Raw genomic sequence first — 18,270 nt, 5'->3', positions numbered from 1 at the left:
AATGATAAGACAGCTGGTCATTAAACCACTCAATAAACCATGCATATATTATTAGTAATAGGAGAGCCCCAAAGCAAAAGAAAAAGGTTTTCCAGCAATTTACATTTAAAAAATGTTACGGCAGTGGGTGTGGAACAACTGTGCCAACCAACAGATTCAACTTTTGGATAATCCTAAGGGCTCCATCCTGGCAGTTCCCCAGTGTTTACCCTTTAATTCGCTGCAGGGGAATCACCAGGCCGCTACCTCCTGGAGTAGTCTCTGTTTGACTGATAGCTGACTCACGGGGTCAGAGACACCAGTGCAGAGCACCAAAGGGTCAGGCAAAATCATAGTCAAGGTCAGGGCAGGCAGAGTACGAGCAGCACGGTAAATGGTCCAAAGTCTGGGCAGGCAGCAGAGGGTCAATAAAGAAGTCAAGCATGAGTCAGGTAGTGGAGGGTCAGAATCCAGTAAATATGCAGAAAGTAGGTTCGTGAGCAGACAACAGAACTTACTTCTTTGAAGAACATTAACACACTAGGAAACCTATTGTTCAGGCACCTTTCCATAAGGGAAGGTGCCTAAAGTACCCCAGCATTGCCACCCATTGACTGGGGAAGATTAGTCCTTTAAGAGCCAGAGGGAGCACACATGAGCCATATAAGCAGAGGAGGAGAGGCCTTGCATGGAGGGTAATAGCAGACTCAGTGGCTGGACATCCCAGGAAGAAGACAGTGGAAGCAGGTTCAGGTTGGTGGGCGAGGTGAGCAGAACAGCAGCGGATGCCAGACACCGCTGTAACAAAGAAAAAAAATGCTAAAAATAAAACGTAATACCGACCTCACGATCTCCCACGGCTCCTGTTATAACACTTCTTGGGTCCCCCCCCCCCCCCCCTTTCCCACGCTTGTCTCTACTACCTGCTCCCTCTTGACACGGACATGTGATTGCTGTGGCCAGACTTTTCATCCCTGATTTCCTTAGTTTCCTGACCACCCATTTAGAAAACATATAATGGAGCTGGAGCAGCTTTGGACTGAAATTATTCAGAAGGCCCATCCTTTGTGTAGACAGGACCTTAAGGGCACTGTTTTATTATTTATTCTATTATTGTCAGAGCTTGGACCCACTAGAGGATCTTATCGGGCCAGTCTGACCCTGGGCTGGAGCTCCCCCTTCTCTGGGTACCCCATAAAAACTGCATGGCCGGTATGGTGTGAACAGCTTCGGACAGCAGTACTTCTACTTCATTTTAGGTTTGAATCCACATTCTCCTTCTAAGTATTTATAAGAAATGGGGCTCCTGATGATACAATAAAAATTTAAAACCCCGCTCTCCACATATTAGGGAACTGCTCTCACACACACTCTATTGGGTGAAATTGGCTTTTTTCTAGCAATCTCAGAGGCAATATGACTAACAAGCATTTGCCTTGAAGACAATGTAAAGGTCCTCTATAATATGAGTGGTCCGACCACCAGACGGAGTCAGACATTTAGCAAACATCTATAGCCAGTCTTTGCTCCATTCTTAGTACAAAATCTTTATTCTACTATATGAGGCTACAAGAAGTATTGTATTGTTCTGCTTCCTTGTCCGTATATGATCTTGTCTGTAATACATACACTGCCCCCTAGAGGCAAGATTTCACATAACAACAAATAGGCATTTTATAACAAAATTGCAACTCTCTTTCAATTGCTCTAAACAACAGAAAACTCTGAGTAATCATCTGTAAAACTGAATCAACCCTTATAGTTTATATCCGAGACATTATTGTTTTATTTTAAATTTATTTGATTCATTTCTTAGGCTTTATCTGTCAGCTACACACTGGGGAGAGACATATCGTGGGCAGCACTGATATCGATAGGCATGTAGCTAAGGCTCTGTTCACACTGACATCATGGCTTCTATTTATGACAGCTAAGCTGAACCTGTTTTTGACCAGATACTTGAAAAAGATAACATGACCCCTTAAAGGGGTTTTCCGGGAGTAGAATATGGATGGTCTATCTTCAGAATAGGTCATCAATATCAGATCGGTGGGGGTCTGACTCCAGACACCCCCGTCAGTCAGCTCTTTAGAGAGGCTGTGGTGCTCTGGTGAGCACTGCTGTCTCTTTTTAGGACTGTGGTGTCACATTCATGGATCACAGGCCTCTTCAAACAGCTGACTGGTGGCGGTGCCGCCTGTCAGACCACCACCGATCAGAAACAGATGATCTATCTTGAGGATAGACCATCAATACTCTACTCCCAGAAAAACCCTTTAATTCCATTATGAAGAGACCCTAAATCACTAGAAATTAGTGATGGCTGAGAACTGTTGACAAGGCCATAGACCATATGTACCTGATGGGTACCACATAACGTGTGCAGTAAGAAAATAAAGTGTTTTATACTTACAGATATACAAATCACTGAGGGATACTCTAAAATATAAAAAATATATATTTGGCTTGGTAAAGCAATACAAAACTCCCATCATCATCAGTGTAAAGATATCCTTCTGTGGTTGTATGTTTCTTCCCTCTTAGGCTACATTCACATGAACGTATTTTGTTTCAGTGTCCGTTCCGTTTTTTTTTTTGCGGATACGATGCAGACTAATTCATTTCAATAGGTCCGCAAAAAATGCGGACAGCACACGGTGTGCTATCCGCACCCGTATGTCTATTCCGTAGCCCTGTAAAAAAAAAAAAATAGAACATGTCCTATTCTTGTCCATTTTGCAGACAAGGATAGGCATTGTTACAATGGATCAGCAAAAAATAGTTTGCTGACCGCAAAACACATACAGTCGTGTTAATGTAGCCTTAGGGTCCATTCACATGTCCGCAGAATGGGTCCGCATTTATTTCAATGGGGCTGCAAAAGATGTGGCCAGCACACCGTGTGCTCTCCGCATCTGCACTTCCGTTCCACTGCCCTGCAAGAAAGATAGAGCATGTCCTATTCTTGTCCGCAGCCACTGACAAGAATAGGCATTTCTATCATAGTGCCGGCTATGTGTGGTCCACAAAATGCGGAATGCACATGGCCGATGTCCGTGTTTTACGGATCCGCAATTTGTGGACCACAAAACAGTTGCGGATGTCTGAATAGACCCTAAGGCTGGGTTCACATAGCGTTTTATGCATTTGACGTATATTTTAGAAAAAAAAAAGATACAAAAACGCAGCACACCACGCTCTTGGATCCTGCACAGTCCGGTAAAAATATATATTTTTTGCGGTTCGCAAATCGCGGATCCGCAAAACACGGATGGCGTCCGTGCGCGTTCCGCAATTTGCAGAACAGCACGGACAGCCTTCAATATAAATGCCTATTCTTGTCCGCAAAGCGCGGACAAGAATAGGACATGTTCTTTTTTTTTTTAGCGGGGCCACGGAACGGAGCAACGCATGCGGACAGCACACATAGTGCTGTCCGCATCTTTTGCGGCCCCATTGAAGTGAATGGGTCCGCACCCGAGCCGCCAAAACGGCGGCTCGGATGTGGACCCAAACATTGGCCGTGTGCATGAGGCCTTAGGCTGCATTTACATAGTCAAGTGTTTCATTAGTGATTTCCATCAGTGATTGTGCGCCAAAACTTGATGCGTAGCCTATACAGAAATAAGGTAAGGAAAGATCTGAACCTTATCTGTGTTTTTGACCAACACCTGCTTTTTGGCTCACAGCCACTGATGGAAATCACTGATCAAACACTGACTGTGTGAAAGCAGCCGTAAATAGAAAATTTAAAGGGGTTCTGTCAACTGAAACATTGGTGGCATATCACTAGGATATGCCACCAATGTCTGATAGCTGCCATAATAATAACGGCAACGGCTGTGTGCATGAGTCCTAAGTGACCACGTTAGTGATTCCAATGGATCATAATTACAATCTAACCGGGAACTGGCACAATGGTGAAGGCTTTACGAGAGAGGGGCTCCATGATGAACAGCCACAGAATGGGATTTTGACCTTAGTAGACAAGGCCTCTAGATATACAGAACATATGCATACATATATAGTTTAAAAGGTGGTTTTCTAGGATCAGTATATCGATGGCTTAATCCTTTTTTTTTCATTCCAGACAACCTTTCTAATAATAATAGTTATGGATGTAAAAGGTGGAGTACATCCTTATAGTTCATGGTTATTAATTCCTGATGCATTTTCTGGTATTAAACGGGTAAAATTATCTAATAAAACTAATCAAAGTTACCTTTGGGGTCTTGTATCAGAAGTAGTAAATTTTGACTTGCTCCCCTTTTAAGTTCCATAGGCTCTGGGAATATTTAGGCACTTTAAAGGGTTGGTCCCATTAATAATATTCTATAGTTTTCAAACCAGCCCCTGGATCTGAATACTTTTGTAATTGCATGTAATTAAAAATGTATTATAGCTACGGAATTATTTAATAAAACATATCTGTATGGCGCCACCTGCTGTTTGCTCTTTTTCTAACTTCTCTGTCCCGCTCACCGAGATGAAAGCACATGCTCAGTTCTATCCTTCAACTGCCACCAGCTGCAGCAGAAAAGAGAGAGGACACCCCCTGAGCTGTCAGAGAACAATTGGAGCAGATCCAACAATGGGGAGATATCTGGATCCATGTGAGGTACAGGGCTGGTTCTAACTTTGTTAAAAATTATTTTCATTTTTTACATTAGTCATGGGATAACCCCTTTAAGGCACACAGTTAATTCATGTTAGAATATTATCACCTGTACCCACTGAATTTGGCAGGGATGGCTGAGTATCTAATGTCTACGACTCCCTCAAAGAAGGACTGGGCAAGCTATTTGCAACGCATGATCCTTTTGATCTGGCAGGAGATAACCCATCAGAGGTGCCTGGCAGCTTTCTCCTCTCATGTCATACTCACCTGAATTGAGCATGCATGTGTATGGGGAGTCAGGAGGAACACACAACAGGTGTATGACCACCTTTAGAATAGGTTGTTACTAAGAGGCACTTAGGTGTGTTTTAATTCTACCGGTACCTTTTTTTTCCCTATAATGATAGTAGTACAGTTAGGCCTCATGCACACGACCGTTGTGTGCATCCGTGGCCGTTGTGCCGTTTTCCGTTTTTTTTTCGCGGACCCATTGACTTTCAATGGGTCCGTGGAAAAATCGGAAAATGCACCGTTTTGCAGCCGCATCCGTGATCCGTGTTTCCTGTCCGTCAAAAAAATAAGACCTGTCCTATTTTTTTGACGGACAACGGTTCACGGACCCATTCAAGTCAATGGGTCCGTGAAAAAACACGGATGCACACAAGATTGGCATCCGCGTCTGTGATCCGTGGCCGTAGGTTACTTTCATACAGACGGATCCGAAGATCCGTCTGCATAAAAGCTTTTTCAGAGATGAGTTTTCACTTCGTGAAAACTCATATCCGACAGTATATTCTAACACAGAGGCGTTCCCATAGTGATGGGGACGCTTCTAGTTAGAATATACTACGAACTGTGTACATGACTGCCCCCTGCTGCCTGGCAGCACCCGATCTCTTACAGGGGGCTGTGATCCGCACAATTAACCCCTCAGGTGCAGGACCTGAGGGGTTAATTGTGCGTATCATAGCCCCCTGTAAGAGATCAGGGGCTGCCAGGCAGCAGGGGGCAGACCCCCCTCCCTCCCCAGTTTGAATATCATTGGTGGCCAGTGTGCGGCCTCCCTCGGCCCCCCCCCCCTCTATTGTAATATCATTGGTGGCCAGTGTGCGGCCCCCCCTCCCTCCCTCTATTGTATTATCATTGGTGGCCAATGTGCGGCCCCCCCCCCTATTGTATTAATATCATTGGTGGCCAGTGTGCGGCATCCCCTCTCCCCCCCCCCCCGATCATTGGTGGCAGCGGAGAGTTCCGATCGGAGTCCCAGTTTCTCGGTAACCATGGCAACCAGGACGCTACTGCAGGCCTGGTTGCCATGGTTACTTAGCAATATTACAATATTAGAAGCATCATACTTACCTGCTGCGCTGTCTGTGACCGGTCGGGAGCTCCTACTGGTAAGTGACAGATCATTAAGCAATGCGCCGCACAGACCTGTCACTTACCAGTAGGAGGAGCTCCCGGCAGGTCACAGACAGCGCAGCAGATAAGTATGATGCTTCTAATATTGTAATATTGCTAAGTAACCATGGCAACCAGGCCTGCAGTAGCGTCCTGGTTGCCATGGTTACCGATCGGAGCCCCAGCAATTAAACTGGGACTCCGATCGGAACTCTCCGCTGCCACCAATGATCGGGGGGGAAGGGGAGAGGGGAGGCCGCACACTGGCCACCAATGATATTACAATAGAGGGAGGGGGGGGCGGGGGAGGCCGCACACTGGTTAGAATATACTGTCGGATCTGAGTTTCACGATGTAACTCAAATCTGATGGTATATTCTAACATAGAGGCGTTCCCATGGTGATGGGGACGCTTCAAGTTAAAATATACCATCGGATTGGAGAAAACTCCGATCCTATGGTATATTAACTCCTGACTTTACATTGAAAGTAAATTGGGGACGGATCCGTTTGCAATTGCACCATATTGTGTCAACGTCAAACGGATCCGTCCACATTGACTTACATTGTAAGTCAGGACGGATCCGTTTGGCTCCCCACGGCCAGGCGGACACCAAAACGACTTTTTTTTCATGTCCGTGGATCCTCTAAAAATCAAGGAAGAGCCACGGACGAAAAAACGGTCACGGATCACGGAAAAAAGGAACCCGTTTTTGCGGACCGAAAAAAAAAAAAGGTTGTGTGCATGAGGCCTTAATAAAACGTAAATGGGTCTATCCTCTTTTTTTATACAAACCGCACCATTCCTGTCCATAGGCTGTGTCAGGTATTGCAGTTCAGGTCAATTCTGTTGAATGTGGCTGAGCTGCAGTAACGGTACAGTCCATGGAAGAATGGTGATCCTTTTTTCTAATATCATACAACTTTAGTAACCTCTTTATGGGATGTTCATTGAATTTTAAACCACTAGTATTAAAAACTATAATGTCTATGACCATAGTAATCAGAAAGTGTTCATTACACCAAAGTAGACTGGTCACTTAAGGAAGAGCGTTGAAAGGAGGTCCTGGAATATTATAGGAGCTTCTTCATGATATTGCTGAGATGGTCCATTACTTACATTATTGTCAATGGTCCTGCACAAGCCCCCTGAACACTACTAGATGAGGTATAACCATGAGGGAAGCCCATCAACTTATTTAAAGGCACAGAGCAAAGTGAATATAGATGACACAAGTCCTCCCCTGATTTCTTCCCAGTCTCTTAATTCAGTCCGTTTTCTTGCACAGATAGCAGTTTCTCGGCGATTCCAGTCAGTCCATTTCTTACGAGAGCATCCACAAGTCTCTGTAAGGTGCCTTTCTTCCCTTCACAATCAATGAAACGTTGGAGCATCTGGTAGGCTTGTTCATAGAGGCTTTCTCTACCATATTCGTATGCCAGGGTTTCTATGGCTGGATCTTCTAATGCAGGGCAGTTCTCCTTCAATGTCCTGCCCACCTTTTTCCAAGATGTTCCTACAAACTTGGCAAAGATCTGGTGATGTTCAGAGGTCAGAGGCCTGTCAACTGCATGAGAACAAATATGACATTAGAAACAAGAAACTGCACAGGAGGAAACTTACAGTTTTCTTCCAGAAAGATGCATTTTAAAGGCTCATGCAGAATACCATATTATTCTTCATTGTGCTCTCTGCTGCTTTCACTCATAGCACACTGACTCATTCATTTCTATGGGGCCATGAAAACATCCGTTTCTTTGAGGAGCCGTATGTCTGATCCGCAAATCTCTGTGCAGGTCCGATTTGTATTTGCCTATGATCGTTCCCCTTTCTATTCTTCTATTGAGAGAAATACCCCTATTTTTGCAGATCCGTTTTTAGCAGACCCAAATACGGACACCGCTGTGGGCATGAGGCCTAAGACTACCTTGTTCTTCCACACAGAGCCAGTAGCTCTAGCCATTAAAGTCAGACAGCTGAGATTATATATATTTGTGCATTAGGAATGAAATAGATACTGTAGATAGATAGATAGATAGATAGATAGAGTATATTAGATAGCTATGCAGTCCCCCATAACTGCAGTCCCCCTGCAAATTGTTAAATTTGGTACATTACAAAAATAATTCATGCTTTGTATTATGCTGTATAATATATATATATATATATATATATATATATATGAATATATATAAAATTGCCAAAAGGTGTCTATAGGTGGCAGTGTTTAGTTACTTATACCCTGACTGAGCAGAGGGAACTAGCATTCCCCTCTGAGGGAGGAGCTTTCTAGTTAGTATTGCATCAGCAAATTCAATTTAGCTCTGCCTGCCATTCAGGGCAGATTTTAGTTCATTTTGGCCTTTGCTTCTAAGAAGAGCAGATGAATATGAGCCTGTGGGAAGCTGCAGACAAGGAAACAGACTATTTCTCTAGGACAGGGATCAGCAACCTCTGGCACTCCAGCTGTTCAGAAACTATAACTCTTAGAACGCTTGCATGCTGGGAGTTGTAGTTTCACAGCTGCTGGAGTGCCAAATGTTGCTGATCCCTGCTCTAGGAGAAACATCATTCCTGTGAATTAGAGAATCCCTGAGGGGAGGAGGAACAGATATCCAAAGACTGTCTAGGATCACAATGTCCTGCGTGTTAGCAAGGTATTTGCTCGTTATGGCTATAGATAGATAGATTGCGTAGAGACAAAACTTACTAAACTCTTGATCCTGGAATTGGAAGCTGCTTCCCTCGGATGATAGTGAGCGGAGGGTATGTGGTGGCGATCCATTGTTGGAGTTCTGTGGAGAGGATGAAGGAGGCACATTGCTGTTTTGCTGAAGTGGCAATGTCCCCAATGAAACATTCATCAAACATCTCTCCAGGTCTGCAAGTTCATCATCCTTCTGATAACAGGGCTGAAGTGGAAGAAGATATACAGTGATAGCATGACTTCACGTGAAATGTCTCTGCTGTGTCTGCGAAATTCCCATGTATTCAGCATCCCATTGATTAAAATTTGAATTAAAGAAAAGAAAAGAATTTAAAAAAAAGTATAAAATACAAGGCCGGGTACCAGCATAGGAATTAGCTCCACTGAAATGGGGATAATCCACAGGTGGATCCACGGCATCACAAACTGTAAATTCATAGAAGAAATCCAACGATCAGCAGGAGTGGATTTTTCTGATGTGGTTTTCAACCGTCTGATTTAGCTGTCTACATTACTCATATCACACAAAGACTACAACTTCATACATTATTTCAGAAATAAACTCTAAATTTACCTTTAAAGAGAAAATATACTGCAGACATTTCTCCTCTTCATCCAGTTGGGTGTCAAGCTTCTCTGTGCCCACTCTAAGCTCCAGGTGGACTTGAAGAGCCTCCATTTTTAGACATTGACAGAGCTGATTTTGTATGTGCTGATGAACCCTCTTCTCCCTGTAGCCTTGAAGAAATCTCTTGGAGGCCAATTTTCCATAGAATTTTAGGTGAAGGATCAGCTCTTGGTCACTTTTACTAATTTTTAGGATGTCAATACAGTTGGGGGATCCTCCGGAGAATTCTGGAATTCAGAGACACAAATGAGATTGAGAGTAAATGAGAGAGAGGAGGCGAGAGAGAGAGACCTCTTGTCATCACAACTACTCGTGCCCAGGTGCAGGTGTTTTTTTTTCTTTATCACTTTGGAGCTAGATAATAATGGGGCACTATGGGGAGAGGGAAGCATTATAACCACAGGGGGCACCATAAGTACTGGGTGCACTACAAGGGAGCATTATAACTACTGAGGGGGGCTACAAGGGGCTATTTTAACTATTGGGGGGCAATACAGGGGGCTATTATACCTACTTTGGGCACTATAGATTGCATTATACCTACTGGCAACAATTTTACCTACTAGGGGCACTATAGGGTGCATTATACCTACTGGGGTCACTGCATTTTAACTACTAGGAGCACTAAAGGGGGTATTTTTAACTACTGTGGGCAGTACAAGCAGCATTATTACTACTGGGGGCACTACAGGGAGCTATATAACTACTAAAGGAACTACAGGGGGCATTATACCTACTGGCATTACATTATACCTAGTGCCTACTGGGAGCATTCTAACTACTGAGGGCACTATAGGGGGATATTATAACTACTAAGAGCACTACAGGAAGGGGTATTAGAATTACTGGATCACTGCAGGGGGCCATTATATTTAATTGGGGTCTGATCTGAGGCTGATGAAACTTGAGGGTCTGAAGAAGCTTGGGGGTCTGATTTTGGGGTCTGATATGAGGTCTGATGAAAAAAAAATGTTTTTCTTATTTTCCTCCTCTAAATCATAGGTGCATCTTATAGTTCAAAAAATATGGTATATCTAGATCGATATTTCAGTCCTAATTGTGGATATGTAGAGGAGTCTTACCTGAAATGTTGTTCCTTAGTGCATTGTACACAATGGATTTGTACAGGTCATACTGCTGAGGTAGATTGATAGAATCTGACTGGATAAAGAGGTAAACGCTCCCAATCCAGTCACTTGGACAGGATGTCATCTTTAAGGCCTAAAAAACACACATCCAATGTTTTATAGTGAAAAGATACACCCAGTATATTATACTGTATATATGCAGATATAATCTTGGTAAATACGTTGTGTAACTTCTGCTGTTTCTTCTTTAGCTTAGCCTGACTTCATCTTTCAGCAGCCCCCTTTGGTTCAGTGTCTGTAGGAATCATGACTCTAGGTGTGAAATTTGCATCAGTCAACCAGTCTTACCACAAGGGGGCAGCAATTTGACAGATGGAGATAATAGTGCAAACTTAAAGGGGTCAATTTTAGACATATATGGCATGTCCCCAGGGTATGTCATAAATATCTGGTAGATGCAGGGCCCATCTCTGGCTATACACATTAGATAACTGCTGGCTGACCCTGGCATATTCTGGATGCCAATATAAAACATAAAGCTTGCTCATAACCATACTTTTTTCCAATGCATGGCTTAGGCTGGATTTGTTATGAACTACTGAAACAGTAGGGATTGGATACTTGCTTGTTCTATACACTTGCGTTACACTGCTCAGACACCGCTTAGTAGAAAAATCCTGCTTCCTGGATGTACCACCTGGCACGCATACAGCTTTCCCACTATCTTGGAGATGGGAGGGGGGAAGGAGCGCATTCCAAAGCGCTATGTACATGTCAGTTAGAGGGGGGTGCGAAGCTGCGCTCCTAGCCGATTTCTTAAGTCAGCCTAATGAAAAAGAAGTGTAAGATTAACCCATTGAATGCTTGCTATTGCTTCCCAGTGACCAATAAAAATGCACCACACATAGTCACCTCCCACCAGGGGGGTATATTCTGTGTGAACACTTACAATAAAGTAGAGATTTGCTTTGACTCCAATTGGGTGCATCAGAGTTTGATTTCTCCGTGCACGTTAAGACGATTTTCTACTAATTTGGAGCATTACATCAATCTACCTGGTATCTTGACTCCTTCCTCTTCCAAGGGGGGAGTATACTGGAGATTCTGAAGATTTACATGAGAATCTTCAGGAAGATGAACTATGGGCCTCAACCGACTCTCTTTACAAGGAACAAGATCATGATTGCATCACAATGATGGAAGCTGAAGTAGAGACACCATCAGTCCAAGACACTCCTCTGACAACCCGCATTGGACTCTCTTTGTGGACGGCTCAAGGTATGCCGATGACAAAGGGAAGTTCCATACAGGCATGGCGGTCACTAGTGAGCATGAGGTGCTGTGTGCAAGACAATTGTGCCCAGACCAGTCAGCACAGGAAGCTGAATCATTGCCCTCACTGAAGCCTGCCTCATGGCAAAAGACTCTACCGCCAATAATTACACAGACTCTAGATATGCCTTTGGAGTGGTTCATGACTTTGGAGTAATATAGAAAGCCCGGGATTACATCACAGCCGCAGGAACCCCAATCAAGAATGCTTCAGCAGTAGCGGCTCTAATGGCGGCAGTACTCCTGCCCACCCAAGTGGCAGTGATCAAGGTAAAGGCCCATACTCGAGCTGACACCTCTGATGCGAGAGGAAACCCTCTAGCTGACCAAGCAGCCAAGAAAGCAGCAGTGGAAGAGAAAAGAGTCCAGTCAGACCAGATTATGGTAGCACAGGAAGACCTGGAACAGAAAGAAGTCACATGGGACCTACTGAAACAAATGCAGAAACAGGCCACTCCCATGGAAAAGAAAACCTGGTTGAAAGAGTCAGCCCTCGAAGAAGAATCTGGACTCTGGACACAAGGAAAGAGAGTGTGCCTACCCAAAGCCCTCTATCCCTCAATAGCCTCAGTGCCCCATGGGCTCACCCGCTAATCCAAAACCATCATGAAAGAACTAATTGACAAAATATGGGTGGCCCCAGGAATTACCCCAGTCCTGGTAAGACATACCCAGTCTTGCCTCATTTGTGCCGAGTGCAACCCAGGCAGGACTGAACCCACGTCCACCAAGTGCCTTTCCAGAGCCCTGTACCCATTCCAAAGGATCCAAATCGACCAGATGCCAATGTGCAAGGGTTTCAATATGTGCTAGTAGTGATAGACTTGTTCTCTGGGTGGCCAGAAGCCTACCCCGTGCGAAACCAGACAGCAACCACCGCTGCTAAGAAAGTAATGCAGGAAACTGTTTGTAGATTCAGGGTACATGAGGTCATTGAGAGTGCCCAGCATTCACTGCTAGTCTAACCCAGGAGGTCTGTAAGATGGTAGGGTCACACCTAGCGTTTCACATCCCTTACCGACCCCATACGAGATCCTATTTGGGACAGGGCCAAGAATGGGACAGTATTTTCCGCAGCAGCTACAAGTGCATTATGAATCTGTTGCAAAATATGTGATAGCATTGAGCAAACAAGTGTCTAACATACAGTACAGACCAAAAGTTTGGACACACCTTATCATTCAAAGAGTTTTCTTTATTTTCATCACTATGAAGGCATCAAAACTATGAATTAACACATGTGGAATTATATACATAACAAACAAGTGTGAAACAACTGAAAATATGTCATATTCTAGGTTCTTCAAAGTAGCCACCTTTTGCTTTGATTACTGCTTTGTACACTCTTGGCATTCTCTTGATGAGCTTCAAGAGGTAGTCCCCTGAAATGGTCTTCCAACAGTCTTGAAGGAGTTCCCAGAGATGCTTAGCACTTGTTGGCCCTTTTGCCTTCACTCTGCGGTCCAGCTCACCCCAAACATTCTCGATTCGGTTCAGGTCCGGTGACTGTGGAGGCCAGGTCATCTGGCGCAGCACCCCATCACTCTCCTTCATGGTCAAATAGCCCTTACTTTCAAAATTTTCCCAATTTTTTAGCTGACTGACCTTCATTTCTTAAAGGGTTTCTATCACTTGGTATGACATAATTAGCTGTCAGACACTAGCGATCCGCTAGTGTCTGCTCTGGCCAACCATCCTACTATAATCGCTTGTGGGGCAGCGGTTTTGCTAAACAACGAACTTTTATAAATATGCTAATGAGCCTCTAGGTGCTATGTGGGCGTCATTAGCACCTAGAGGCTCCGTCTACCTTCATAAACAGCCGCCGCCCAGCGTGTCCCTCCAGCCCGCCCATGTCTTCCTCCGTGTGACGCAGCGGACGAATTCTCGCGCATGCGCCGTGCGCGGCTGTATTCGGCGCATGCGCATTGATTGTCTGACCGCTCCCAGCTCAGACATCTCAAATGCGCCGAATATAGCCGCGCACGGCGCATGCGCGAGAATTCGTCCGCTGCGTCACACGGAGGAAGACATGGGCGGGCTGGAGGGACGCGCTGGGCGGCGGCTGTTTATGAAGGTAGACGGAGCCTCTAGGTGCTCGTTTTTCTTTACTTAGCTGCTTTTTTCTTGCCATAATACAAATTCTAACAGTCTATTCAGTAGGACTATCAGCTGTGTATCCACCTGACTTCTCCTCAACGCCACTGATGGTCCCAACCCCATTTATAAGGCAAGAAATCCCACTTATTAAACCTGACAGGGCACGCCTGTGAAGTGAAAACCATTTCAGGGGACTACCTCTTGAAGCTCATCAAGAGAATGCCAAGAGTGTGCATATTTTCAGTTGTTTCACACTTGTTTGTTATGTATATAATTCCACATGTGTTAATTCATAGTTTTGATGCCTTCAGTGTGAATCTACAATTTTCATAGTCATGAAAATAAAGAAAACTCTTTGAATGAGAAGGTGTGTCCAAACTTTTGGTCTGTACTATACATGCACAAGTTATCTCTTCCATTCCAGATCCAGACTCCCTAGAAGGAAGCCACACTCTGAAACCTGGAGAGTGGGTGCTAGTCAAGAAACACATCAGAAGCACCCCCGAACCACAATACGAGGGACCCTACCAAATGCTGTTGACTACCCCAACTTCCGTGAAACTCGAAGGGAGACCCACCTGGATCCACGCCTCACATTGTAAAAGAGTAAAGGCCGTCCTGACGACCCTGGAACAATAAGCCATGAGGAAGAACAAAAGGAAACGCCATTCAATACAGTTCCCCCTCCCAGCTATGATGCCATGCAGAGATAGGGTAAGATGAATCCTGGGGTACTATCATAAGCCCTGAAATCGGGAGCTTGTCTAATAGAGATAAGTTGTCGCCACTGCAGATGAAGATGATACGAAGGGTATGCCCAGTGGATTCGCTAGGCTTTAGGGATAGCCAACAATCAAGTTTCCAAAGGGGGACTGTTATGGACTAATGAAACAGTATGGATACTTGCTTGTTCTATACACTTGCGTTACACTGCTCAGACACCGCTTAGTAGAAAAATCCTGCTTCCTGGATGTACCACCTGGCACGCATACTGCTCTCCCACTATCTTGAAGATGAGAGGGGGGAAGGAGCACATTCCAAAGCGCTATGTACATGTCAGTGAGAGTGGGGTGCGGAACTGCGCTCCTAGATGATTTCTTAAGTCAGCCTGATGAAAAAGAAGTGTAAGATTAACCCATTAAATGCTTGCTATTGCTTCCCAGTAACCAATAAAAATGCACCACACTTAGTCACCTCCCACCAGGGGGGTATATTCTGTGTGAACACTTACAATAAAGTAGAGATTTGCTTTGACTCCAATTGGGTGCGTCAGAGTTTGATTTCTCTGTGCACTTTAAGATGATTTTCTACTAATTTGGAGCAGTACATCAATCTACCTGGTATCTTGACCAGATCCAAAACAGATTCACATCACCGTTTCATTTTACGTTCTTCTGATCAGTCAAAAGAAAAGAAAAGAAGGATCCTGTATTTTAAGCATCCTAAAAATACCACACAAATAAAATTTTTCCATCTAAAATAACGGATCTCAGATGGAAATAGCTAAAATGTATGCAAAATGTGCATAACTGACCATAACAGATGCTTAACAGGTTGCCGACCTAGGATGAGAATGCTCGTCCTAACTGGCCGGTACTAAGCGCCTTAGGACGAGCATTCTCGTCCTAGGGTTAACCGGCTGCCCCACATGCGCTGCCGCGATCAGCAGGAGAGGCCCGGCTGATACTGACTGTATCTGCCAGCATCAGTGAAAACATTGATGCCGGCAGATTAACCCCCTGTACGCCGTGGTCACTCTGACCGCGGCATACAGGGGGTTTGCAGCAGCTTGTACATCCCCATCGGGTCCCCGTGCTGCGGTGACGGGGACCTGATGGTTGCTATGGCAGCCCTGATGCCTTGCGCAGACATGAGGAATGCCAGCTACGAAAGCCCAAGAGATCCAGCTCCAGGGTTGGGTCTCCTAGGCAACTGTCAGCTTCTTACAGTGTAAGGCACTAACAGTTCAATACAACACAATACAGATGTATTGTGCTGTATTGAAACAGGGATCAGACCCTGAAATGTTGAAGTCCCATAGTGGGACAAAAATAAAAAATAATAAAAGTGAAATAAAAGTGTTTTTAACAATAAAAAAATTTAAAGTTTCAATAAAAAAAAAGCCTCTCCCCCCCCATAAAAAGAGACATAAAATTGTAAAAAATAGAAGAAAAAAAAAAAAAAAACACACATATTGGGTATCGCTTCATCCGTAACAACCTGCTCTATAAAAATATCCCATGATCCACCACGTCCAGTCAACACTGTAAAAAAATAAAAATAAAAACGGTGCTAAAAAAAGCCATTTTTTTTATCACCTTACATCTCAAAAAGTGTAATACCAAGCGATCAAAAAGCAGTATGTACCTAAAAATAAAACCAATCAAACTGTCATCTCATCCCGCAAAAAATTAGACCCTATATAAAACAATCGGCCAAAAAATATAAAAGATATGGCTTTCAGAAAATGGAGACATAAAAACATGATTGCTTTTCTTTAAAAAATTGTACGCTCTGCCGTGTGCCCGTACAGCAGTTTACGACCACATATGGGGTGTTTCTGTAAACTGCAGAATCAGGGCAATAAATATTGAGTTTTATTTGGCTGTTAACCCTTGATGTGTTGCAGGAAAAAATGAATTAAAATGGAGAATCTGCCAAAAAAGTTAAATTTTAAAATGTCATCTCCTTTTCCTTTAATTCTTGTTTGTAAAATCAGTTTTGAATAACTTGAGGGGTGTAGTTTCTACAATGGGGTCATTTATGGAAGCCCCACAAAGTGAAGTGGTCCATAAAAAAGTGGGTTTTGGAAACTCTTAAAAATTTAAAATGTGCTTCTAAAATTCTAAGCCTTATAAGATCCTAAAAAAATTACATTTACAAAATGATGCAAACATGAAAGTGGACATGTGGGGAATGTGAGGTAATAACTCTCTTATGGTGCCTTTAAAGCAGAGAAATAAAACATTTGAAAATTGCAAATTTTTCTAAATTTTCAGTACATTTTGGATTTTTTAATAAATAAAGGTGAATTATATAGATTCATATTTTTCACTATCATGAAGTACAATGTGTCACGAGAAAACAATCTCAGAATAGCTTGGATAAGTAAAAGCGTTCCGAAGTTATCATCACATAAAGTGACATGTCAAGTTTCCAAAAAATGGCCTGGTCCTTAAGGTGAAAAATGGCAAGGTCCTTAAGGGTCCATTCACACGTCCGTGAATGTGTCCGCATCCGTTCTGCAAATTGAGGAACAGGTGCGGACCCATTCATTCTCTATGAGGCAGGAATGGATGCGGACAGCACACAGTGTGCTGTCCGCATTTCCGGAGCGCGCCCCCGATCTTCAGGTCCGCAGCTCCGGAAAAAAAATAGAACATGTCCTACTTTTGTCTGCAATTGCGGACAAGAATAGGCAGTTCTATGTGGTTCTGCAATACACTACGGGCGTGTGAATGGACCCCAAGGTGTTGTTGTTATTTTCTGTTCTTCTGACGGATCAGAAGAAAGGAAAACAAAACGGTGATGTGAACCCGGACTTGCCCGATCAGCACAATTTCTGATACATTTCATATACATTAGACAGCTGATTTCTCCTGACTCCATGCATGTGCGAGAGGGGGATAAGCCGACCCCTTCTGATAGCGTAGAGAAAAAAGGTATGGGTCTTGTTGAAATTTAGTTCTAATATTCATACTGAGTATGGTAAAGTACTGGACGGGGTGTATATCTCACCTAGAATGCTCAGATGGGTGAGGTAAAAGAATCCAGGAAAGCTGGGTGGTTTCAGCAGAGGGTAGATTGCTGGGGCATTTTTGTTTAACCCTTTCAGCCCCGGAGGGTTTTTTCGTTTTTGTTTTTCACTCCCTCCCTTTCTCTTCATGGCCATATTCTGACCCCTATAACTTTATTGTAGTTAGGTATATGGAGCTGGATGAGGGCTCATGTTTATGTGGGCCGATCTGTACTCTTCATTGATACCATTCTGGGGTGTGTAAGACCTTTTGATTACTTTTTATTTTATTTTTTGTGGGAGGTGAAGCAACCAAAAAATGGCAAGTTGGCCATTTTTAATTTTTTTTTCGTTTTGCCGTATGGGAAAAATTATATTTTTATATTTTAATAATATGGCGATTTTTGCACGTGGTAATAATAATATGTATTTTCTTTATTTACATTTTGGGTAAAGGGGGTGATTTGAATTTTTATATTTTTTTTCGAATTTTTTACATTTTAAAAATATATTTTGTACACTATTTTATAGTTCCCATAGGTAATAATAACAAGCAATCATCAGATTGCTTCTCTCATACACTCCAATTCATTAGCTGGGGCTCCATAGGAACTAAAGGTAAGGCAGCTTCAGTCCATTTCGGAGGACTGAAGCTGCTGCACAATGCCTCCAGCTCCCCC

General features: G+C 43.6%; 1 protein-coding gene across 2 annotated transcripts in view; it reads right to left on the bottom strand.

Moving 5' to 3' along the window:
- Nucleotides 1–6,758: 6,758 nt before the first annotated feature.
- Nucleotides 6,759–18,270, bottom strand: part of TRADD (TNFRSF1A associated via death domain) — a 48,965-nt gene continuing 37,453 nt past the window's right edge. For both annotated transcript variants that reach the window (XM_040409008.1, XM_040409009.1), the window contains exons 3-6: nucleotides 10,417–10,555; nucleotides 9,281–9,561; nucleotides 8,710–8,911; nucleotides 6,759–7,566 (exon numbers count right to left, since the gene is read on the bottom strand). In XM_040409008.1, coding sequence (XP_040264942.1) covers nucleotides 7,262–7,566; nucleotides 8,710–8,911; nucleotides 9,281–9,561; nucleotides 10,417–10,546 — 918 coding nt within the window. In that variant the 5' untranslated portion in view covers nucleotides 10,547–10,555 and the 3' untranslated portion in view covers nucleotides 6,759–7,261. The remainder of the gene's footprint in view (nucleotides 7,567–8,709; nucleotides 8,912–9,280; nucleotides 9,562–10,416; nucleotides 10,556–18,270) is intronic.

This window comes from Bufo bufo, chromosome 10, assembly GCF_905171765.1.
Source record: "Bufo bufo chromosome 10, aBufBuf1.1, whole genome shotgun sequence".
Taxonomy (NCBI): Eukaryota; Metazoa; Chordata; class Amphibia; order Anura; family Bufonidae; genus Bufo; species Bufo bufo.
The sequence above is the reverse complement of the archived record's forward strand: the minus strand, read 5'-3'. Positions and strand labels throughout refer to the sequence as shown.